Source organism: Antedon bifida, chromosome 3 (genome assembly GCF_963402885.1).
Source record: "Antedon bifida chromosome 3, ecAntBifi1.1, whole genome shotgun sequence".
In the NCBI taxonomy this organism is placed as follows: Eukaryota; Metazoa; Echinodermata; class Crinoidea; order Comatulida; family Antedonidae; genus Antedon; species Antedon bifida.
The window spans coordinates 5,739,391-5,749,142 of NC_136228.1; the positions used below are offsets into that span (position 1 = coordinate 5,739,391).

The window sequence follows — 9,752 nt, forward strand, 5'->3', positions numbered from 1 at the left end:
CATAATCATCATCGTGCATCAGCAATTATTAATTATCATAATCATCAAAATCGAAAAGATCGGAAAAAAGTTTAAAATGTATTATGTTTAACAATAAATTTTAAAATCAAGTATTATTATTATTACTTTCTAATACGATAATATGGAAACATTGTTTGGTTAGAATGTTAATAAAAATTATAAGCGTACTTTTAAAAGTTAGTAAAACAGTTATTGCTTGGTTACCATGCCGTAGTCAATAGTTGCGTAAGACGCGACGCAAAGCTATGAACGAACTGTTGTGATTGGTCAAGTTACTTGCGTTACGTCCCGATGAGAACCAATAGCTGATCAGGATTCCTTCAAAGTTCAAATGTCAGTCTGTATTGAATCCTCTATTTCTCTTGTTTTCGAAATTGGAACATACCCGCATTTTATTATGTTTTCTTCGTTTATTTTAGTATTGTAACTGTCTGATGGGTAAAATTCTATGCTGACGTCATTTAAAAAATCCTCTTCTATTTCTAATGAATCTAGCGTTATGACGTCAATGATGGGATGCCGGACACATTCAGGCGGAGGGCCACTATCGTCAAAATTAATCTTAACGTACGTACCAAGTGGAGGATTTGAGTCGGATTTGTCATGGTTTTCGGAACAAATCGGAAAATCAAAAGCTATGGTATTTTGCATTCGTTGATACGAGTCCACAGCAGTAGACTTCGTGTTGCTGGCGTAGTTGTTAGCGGCAGACGGACGTACTGACGTCGTGTTGCTGGCGTAGTTGTTAGCGGCAGACGAACGTAATGACGTCGTGTTGCTGGCGTAGTTGTTAGCGGCAGACGGACGTAATGACGTCGTGTTGCTGGCGTAGTTGTTAGCGGCAGACGGACGTACTGACGTCGTGTTGCTGGCGTAGTTGCCCACAGTAGATGAACGTAATGACGTCGTGGTGCTGGCGTAGTTGTCCGCAGCAAACGGACGTACTGACGTCGTGTTGCTGGCGTAGTTGTTAGCGGCAGACGAACGTAATGACGTCGTGTTGCTGGCGTAGTTGTTAGCGGCAGACGGACGTACTGACGTCGTGTTGCTGGCGTAGTTGCCCACAGTAGATGAACGTAATGACGTCGTGGTGCTGGCGTAGTTGTCCGCAGCAGACGGACGTAGTGACGACGTGGTGCTGGCGTTATTGTTGTCGTCAGGGGCTGACATCTTCTCAGTTTTCTCTTCTTGAGGACGTAATTCCGTATACTGCTCCTTTTCAGGTATTTTCGGTGAGTATTTCTGCAAAATATGATACAGTATACTTTATAGGCCTACATACATCATCATCACCATGAAATGACTCACCCACCGCGTCACTGTTGGTGCTACGCGCGCGTCGGGTCTTCATTACTTTCTGTCATCACACACAACATAAATATCAATTGTTCATTATTCTTACCAAATGTTTCCATTTCAGCAGACTTAATTGAATATCTGAGCTGTTCTTCATATCCAAAAGTGTACAATGCCGCGTAATGCCAATGACAAACGCTATAACCACGAAAATAACGACTGCTGTAGTAACTAACGTGAGCGAAACATATAGCCACTGCGGCGGAGCTTCTAAAAAGAAATACGTCACATGCGATAATAAGGTAGAGATACTATTGACATACAGTTAAAGATATTGTCCCCCTAATTTTTTGTTGTAGGCCATCTTAATGTCACGTAATAGTTATTCACTTTGACCAAAAACTGGATCGATAAAAAATGATTTACCTGAAAAAATGTAATTTAAAGCAAAGAATACTTAAATTTTCTGTCAGACATTGTTTGGTTAAAATTAACCGTTTCCTTTGTCTTTTTATAAGTGAAATAATAATTTATTTTTTTCTTGAAGTGAATAACTTTATTAAAACTGCAAAATGACCTATTTAAAGTCTGATTTTATTAATTTTAATTTTTCATGTTTTTGGAGGACAATACTTTAAGAAATTGACATCATTAATAAGAATGATAATGAATGTGTTAAAATGTATAATAGACCTACTTCATTTATAGAAATTGCATTCAAATTATTCAGCAATTCGTAGCAGACAAGCTGATCTTTTTACCTACCTTCTATTGTCGTTGGGGGTGGTGCAGTAATAGCCTTAGTAGTAATAGAACCCGCTGTGGTGACTTGGGTTATATTTTCTTTACTCCACTTGGCCTTTTCATCATATATGAACAGTTTAAAACGACTCGATATACTAATATTGTATGTTGTATACGGTGTCAAGTTACTAATGGTACATTGCTGTTCATTCTGTGATAAATATTAAAATTTAGTTAGTGAGTGGCTGAGGTTAAGACAGTGGAACCGTAATTACGTAGCCATAACATCGGCAGCAGGGGTTCGAGGCTCACTCACTCCATGGTTCTGGTGGTAGAACGAGTCTTCTCGGATAAGGACTATAAACCGTTGGTCCAGTGTACACATCTAGCTCGTGTGCACTTTAAAGAGCCTAGTACATCTTTCGAGACGAGTAGGGGGGTTACCCCGGTGAATTAGTACATCACAACCACTGATCATAACTGGGCCCTCTGGGAGACCAGTCTTTGACTGAAGAGGTCGCCCAGTATAAATAAAAAAAATATTTCAAAATATTAGTAGAGCGAGGACTTATTTATGTACATATTACGTATAGTACATAGTACATATTTTTACACCTTTTATGAAATAACTGGAAAGAGGCCTACCCGCTCCAAATGTACAACCAAGGAAGAGCGCACGCGCAAACCCTATTTCTAATAAAGATAGGGTAAACCAACCCCTGCCTGTTTACAAGTATTAACAATGTTAATTAGAATGTAATTAATTAAAAACGTCGTTATCTCTATATCCTACCATTTCAATAGTTTTATCTACATCCGGGTTCCAGTAGTGTACTTTGTAGCGTAAGCTCCGAGTACTTTTTGTAAGGTCACGCGGCCTCTGCCAAATGGCAGTTATGGACATTTCAGTGACGTTGAAGTTGATTCCTGTAACTTCCCTTGGTATTGCTAGAACAAACACACAATTTTTTTTTCAATGGAGAATGTCGGTATTTTGTTGATATACTTATGTTTAAAGTTCGAACTTAATTTTTACGCCGCAAGTAATTTGTGATTGGTCTCTAAACTTAAATAAGATTGCGAAATTGATTACCTTCTGTATATGGGACAAATTTCAATTGATCAGAAACAAGTTTTCGATTTCCATCGGTAGTTTTTCTGTACACCGATACAATCTGCGCTGTGAACTCTCCTCGGCCTTTTGCGCAGTCAAAATTAACAATTGTGGCTTTTCCATCTGGTTGAAAAGATTTGTTGATTGGAAAAATGCGTATGCTGTTGATATGATAAACAATAAGCATGTATCATAATACGTAAACAAAAGGCAAATACGAAGAACAAAAAAATAGAAACACGACAGAAACCCGTACACAAGGAGTCCATCGATCTACTATACCCGAATGGGCCCGGATAAAAGAATTAGATGAAACCATTTTCATTTAAATTATCAGTGTTTATTTAGTCAAATTGCCAAGGATTGGATGCTTGGGTTTAGTAAGTATTCAAATAGGTCTATAAGCACTTTCCAAATATAAGCCTAGTCTATTAAGCACTTTCCAAATATAGGCCTAGTCTATTATTATTAAGCACTTTCCAAATATAGGCCAGTCTATTGAGTTCCAAATATAAGCCTATAAGTCTAAACCCTTTCCAAATATAGGCCTAGTCTATTGAACATTTTTGTAAATATGCCAACAGTGTAGTCATAGACACTTACTCATCGTCCCAACGTCTGGATTCAATGTCATAGGTCACATTTATACCATGTGAACGTGATTCCCAAATACATCTATACTGGTCGATCGTTGTGCTTTCACACGATAGATTTCCATACGGATTACCTTTGAAAAATACAAATGTGCAAGATCTTAACTTGAGAATCGGGTCCCCATGACAACAGACAAGCAAATATTTACTTAAGACAAGATCAGATGCGTTCATTTTCAACGCCTCCACCAACTCCCACCCCTCCCCCGCTAACCATGTTAATTAATTTATTATTTTTTTAATAGAGTACAACATTGTTCATTATTCAACATGAATCTTCCTCATATGTTTATGGTTGCAAAGTACACTGATGTTGTATATTCGAGCAATACTTACTTTTACTTGGTTTCAGTAAAAAGGTCCAAAACACGATAAAAATGGTGGAGATGAGGGTATTCATACTTGAGTAACTAAGAAAAGAATGATAGGCCTATACAGTTATTCCTTAATTTGCCATTGTTTGTCAGATAGATTTGTCCATATATGTTAGATACTTGATACGTTGATTTTAGTCCACCACGTCAATTAATATTTTCTGAAAAAAAGATAATGAATGTTTCAGTTGCTAGTTAAAGAAATATACGTTATAATCTATAAAATAAGCGCAGTAATTGGATGTTACAAATCAATACCACAAACAATACTATGTAAACATATTGTAAAGCCTGTAACTAACTGTTATTTATGAAATGGGATTTTTATCTTTAAAACAAAGTAAGGGCTTACCTAAACACCAACGCAGTTAATCCATACTTAAACACTACTTGAACGTTGTAATAAAAACAGTTATATTTGAAGGAGTTGGTCCGGATATAGGAGTTGTTCTAAAGCGAAAGTAAAGTACATAGGCTACAAACATATATATGATTATTATATAGTTGTTGGTTTCTCATGCATTACAAGACACATTATGTATGGTTCAATGGTTGGCCACCAATAGGTATTGGAATATTTAGTATAAAAAACCACCATATACAGTTTTTTTTAAACCCTCGATATTGAAACCTTTTTCAGTTGAGATCATTATATTGTATGGCCTGTCACTCTCATGTTTAACTGCTCATTTTATTTATTTCATGGATTAGGTTTATTGTGAAGTGAAGCTCATAGAGGCTGTAAGCATTATGTGGTTAAAGGTCAACATTTATTTATTAATTTTCTAGCAAGTTTAAATTAATAATCAAGAATAATATACTTTAAATCAATAATGATCAATACTTTAAATCAATAATGATCAATACTTTAAATCAATAATGATCAATACTTTAAATCAATAATGATCAATACTTTAAATCAACAAATTAGAACTTTTCAAATTCAATTATGAAATTTTTATGTAGAGAATTTTCAATACGAACCGAATAATCAATACTTAATGATAATAATCAATACTTAATGATAATAATCAATACTTAATGATAATAATCAATACTTAATGATAATAATCAATACTTAATGATAATAATCAATACTTAATGATAATAATCAATACTTAATGATAATAATCAATATTTTAAATCAATAAATAATGACAATAATCAATACTTTAAATTGATATCGTAAAACACCATAAAGCACAAAACAATAAGGATAGGTTAGATAGGAAACTGAGGTTATATATTAACAAGTGTTTAATGACCCATGTTTTAACAGGGAAGTCCCGGTTCTATTTCCCACAGTTAACGCCACTATTAAGGCCCATTTACACTAGGGCGATAACGATCGACGATAAAAATATAAATATGCATTTTTCATACCTAAAACAAAAGGAGTTTTAAAAGTTTTCTTCCTAGAACTATAGGATTATCACCTATACTGCCTTTGATCAATTAAATGACGTCATGATTAGTAAGAGCAATAATATCGTTACAATACAACGATTTTATTGTTTTCATTGATCATGACGTCATTTGATTGGATTTTCAAAAATATTATTTTTATCAAATACAGCATACATGATTATCCTATAGTCCACCAAGAACGAAAACTGTTCTGATTTCAACTTTCGTTTTATCCACGAAAAATGTATGTTTATCTATTTATCGTCGATCGTTACCTAGTGTAAATGGGCCTTTATGGAGGAGTATTGATAACTTCTAATAATAGCTTCATTGCTTAAACGTTAATGTATCATTTCTTTTCCTTCTTACACTTTATATAAATGTATCTATTGATTAAACCAGTGGAGAAATAAGGTATTTCTCCGTGAAACTAAACCTTGTTGTCATTTTATATAAAATTAAATTAAAAAAAATATTTATTGTAAATGGAAATAGATATAATAATAAAAGTAATTATTATCTTATTATTTTTGATTTTCTAATTTAAAAGCGTTATTCAAATAATGTTTATATTTTGCAAAATGTAAACATTTTAGGCCACCAACCTCGAAGTTTTTCGCGATTTCTACCTAGTTTGACAAAAAAAGTGTGATGTGCCCAAATATAGTGGTGATATATGGGCACATCACATTTTCTTTGTCACATACAGTTTGTAAGTGTAGACAGAGCTTTACGAATGTTGTTCGACTCTTTTATAATAATATAACTATGTTTCGGCTCATGTAAAAATACCGGTAGACATAACAAAATAATCAATTTTATTAAGACACTGTAGGTTACGAAATATAATTTAATCATTCGATAATAATGCCCGCATAATTTATGCTGCATATGGTGCAAATTATGCATATATACCGGTATATGATGGTGTGGTGTTCACACTGTTTCAGTCAGAATAGTTCACACCTACAATACATATTAATGGAAGCTACGGTATAACATAGGACAATGTATTTAAGAAGATGGTTTCCTGTATTATTTATATTATTAGTTGTGAAATGTACCATTTGTCGATCTCACAAAAAACCTAATATTGTCATATTTCTGGCCGATGACGTGGGCTATGGTGATCTACAGGCGACTGGAAACCCGATCTCGAATACTCCAAATATTGATATACTATACCGAGATGGGTTGAAACTTACACAGTTTTATAGTTCGGGTCCTACTTGTACCCCATCCAGGTTTGTGAATTTAAATTATTTTTATTATTATTTAGCGATATCTAGTTGAAAAAGGCGGCGTGTTTTTGTTTTATTCGGTATAAATTACATTTTCTTTTAGAGCTGGCCTATTGACTGGTAGATATCCGGTACGGAGTGGTTTCTGGAACGCCCTGGATACACGGTCAGTGCTGCGCTTAAGTAGTCCGCTAGGGCTTCCTCACAACGAGACGACCATTGCCGAACTCGTAGCTGAACAGGGATACAAGTCTGCCCTTGTTGGAAAGTGGCATCTTGGAGTTGGTCGTAACAGAGAGTTTCTGCCACGGCATCATGGATTTGACCATTATTTCGGTATTCCTGTCTCGCTTGACCTTTGCGGATGTCCAACTCTAATCTGTTTTCAACCAGATGTACCTTGTACCGTAGACTGTTTAGATACAGAAGTACCTTCTCCATTATTTCTAGAGGATGAGATCATTGAACAACCGGTGGAACTGTTTACACTGATTGAAAGACAAACCGCAGCCGCTAGAAGTTGGGTTACAGAGTTCAGTGAAGGTGGTAATCCATTTTTACTGATGTACTGGTTTGTGCAGCCTCATGTTCCACTTTTTCCTAGTCCAAGATTTCGTAATTCCACCTTAGGGGGATATTATACCGATTCCATAGCTGAAATGGATTGGCAGATTGGAGATATCCTCAAAACATTAAAGGATATTGGGGAATTTGACAACACTTTGTTTCTATTCACATCCGACAACGGGTTAGTTGATACTTTATCATGGTAATATTGAAATAGCTCATAACAACCACGACAGATTAAATATTTTAATTTAAACCAATTTAAACTAGTAAACGTATATACACAACACATATTTATACAATTGGAAAAAAAAAGATGATATTTTCACGACGTTGTTTTCTTTTAGCCCAAACAAAGGTGCAGTTTTCGATGGTGGTTCATCTGGGCCAATTTAAACTAAATAATTAACGTATATACAGTATTTACACAATTGGAGGCGTCATCAGATCACAATTTAATAAAAAGATGATATTTTCACGATGTTGTTTTCTTTTAGCCCAAACAAAGGTGCAGTTTTCGATGGTGGTTCATCTGGGCCACTTAGATGTGGAAAGGGTACCACGTTTGAAGGCGGCACACGAGTACCGGGTGTGGTGTATTGGCCAAGTCGAATTGCTTCTGGTATATCTAGAGAAATTATCAGTCAGCTAGATATATTTCCAACAATTGCAAATTTGATTGGGTCGTCAGTTGACAATTTACAACTTGATGGTCACGACATCAGTGATGTGATTTTTAACAATGGAAAGGTAATTGAATAATAGCAATCGAATAGAGAGCGACCACCAGTTTATATCGTTAACCAATGGTAGTGATGGTGGTGCAACTCTTCGTAAAGCTTTGTTTCCACAAGGAAGCAACGCAAGGACGTAAACGAAACGTAAGCGTGTTGACCAATCACAAGCGAGAGTTCGAATAATCCATCGCTTGTGATTGGTCAACTCACTTACGTTGCGTTACGTCCTTGTGTTGCGTCTCTAGTAGGAACCAAGCTTTATGCGTGATTGATTTTTTTAAATAGTTACGTAATGGTGTAAAATACGGTGTAAACGGGTACCCAGGTGTGTTAAATGTTTTCGAGTCAAGATTTGTTAAGCGTTTAAGAGATCCTGATCCGTGAACCTAAACGCTCAAAACAAGAGAACAAAGCCCATTTGCCGTTGCTTTGTGTTTGTTGTACTGAACAGCATAATTATAAATAATTGTTGATGTTCATTTTTTTTTCAGAGTCCAAGATCAGGTCTTCTGTTTTTCAATACTACATACACAAGGCCATACGCCTACCGTTACCACCAGTACAAAGCACACAGCGCAACGCTTGCCGCTAGTAATTCGTCAAATACACATGCTTGTGACGGTGTTATACCAATTACTCAGCACGATCCTTCGTTACTTTACGATCTGAACCTCGACCCAGGGGAACAGGTAAACATGGGGAAAGACGAGGAGATGCATTCGGTTTTGAATGACTTACATACGGCCAGATTACTAGAAGAAAGTGGCCTAACTGTTGGAGAGAGTGTATGGCAGGAGTCCGATATTAGTATACAACCGTGTTGTAACGAAGGATGTGAGCCGTTTCCAATATGTTGTCAATGCGTTTCAAACTATACAAACGAGTTGTTTTCTTTTTCTCAACGCGTCACAAACGTTTCCAGTAGTCGTCGTAACTATGCCTGGCTGATTGCTCTTGTAACTGCAATTTTATGTGTATTAATGTTTTTATTTGTATCACGTCGTCTAAGGCAAAATCAAACAGAAAATTATATTCATTTATCATAGGAAAAGTAGGCCTATGTTATTGTTGGGCATGCTTTCTGTATTTATGTATATATATATATATATACGTGAATAATTGTGCAACTAAGAAGAATAATTGTGCAACTAAGAAGAATGCAGGAATTGTCGATTCGCGCCAATCATAATATTCGGCTTTGCAAATACTATAAGATATGTATACTGTATATCATATATTTGTTTGTGTTGCAGGATTTTATTTGAGACATTGATACCCGCATGTTGACTCACTAGCAAGACATCCATAACTCATGTATGAAATAAAAGCACTATAAAATTGTCAAAACTGTAAGCGATATTATATTTCTTCATTAATGTGGTGCTGGTTGTTGTAAATACAGGCGGACTAACTTCTTGCTAATCACGTGTTAGGCTATAGTTGATAGTTGATGATCAACGATTTGATTACTAGATCTCTTCCGCTCATTCGATCCCCTAGATTATATGCCTATATTTATGCATGTTGACATATTAAGATAAGATAATAAGATAATAAGATTTATAAAGAGAATTAAATTTCTATCTTATTTGTTATTT

The 9,752-nt window shown here is 35.4% G+C and overlaps 2 protein-coding genes across 2 annotated transcripts; one reads left to right on the top strand and one right to left on the bottom strand.

Annotated features, from left to right (window-relative positions):
* Positions 1-145: 145 nt before the first annotated feature.
* Positions 146-4,612, bottom strand: LOC144837800 (uncharacterized). The gene is made up of 8 exons (XM_078693057.1): positions 4,555-4,612; positions 4,165-4,363; positions 3,779-3,902; positions 3,155-3,336; positions 2,855-3,009; positions 2,083-2,272; positions 1,424-1,587; positions 146-1,263 (listed from the first exon to the last, which is right to left on the bottom strand). Exons 2-8 carry the CDS (start codon positions 4,226-4,228, stop codon positions 349-351), a joined length of 1,794 nt encoding a protein of 597 aa, XP_078549183.1. The 5' UTR covers positions 4,229-4,363; positions 4,555-4,612; the 3' UTR covers positions 146-348.
* A 1,983-nt stretch (positions 4,613-6,595) lies between these two features.
* Positions 6,596-9,672, top strand: LOC144837690 (arylsulfatase A-like). The gene is made up of 4 exons (XM_078692906.1): positions 6,596-6,853; positions 6,954-7,598; positions 7,915-8,167; positions 8,646-9,672. Exons 1-4 carry the CDS (start codon positions 6,618-6,620, stop codon positions 9,198-9,200), a joined length of 1,689 nt encoding a protein of 562 aa, XP_078549032.1. The 5' UTR covers positions 6,596-6,617; the 3' UTR covers positions 9,201-9,672.
* The last annotated feature ends 80 nt before the right edge of the window (positions 9,673-9,752 follow it).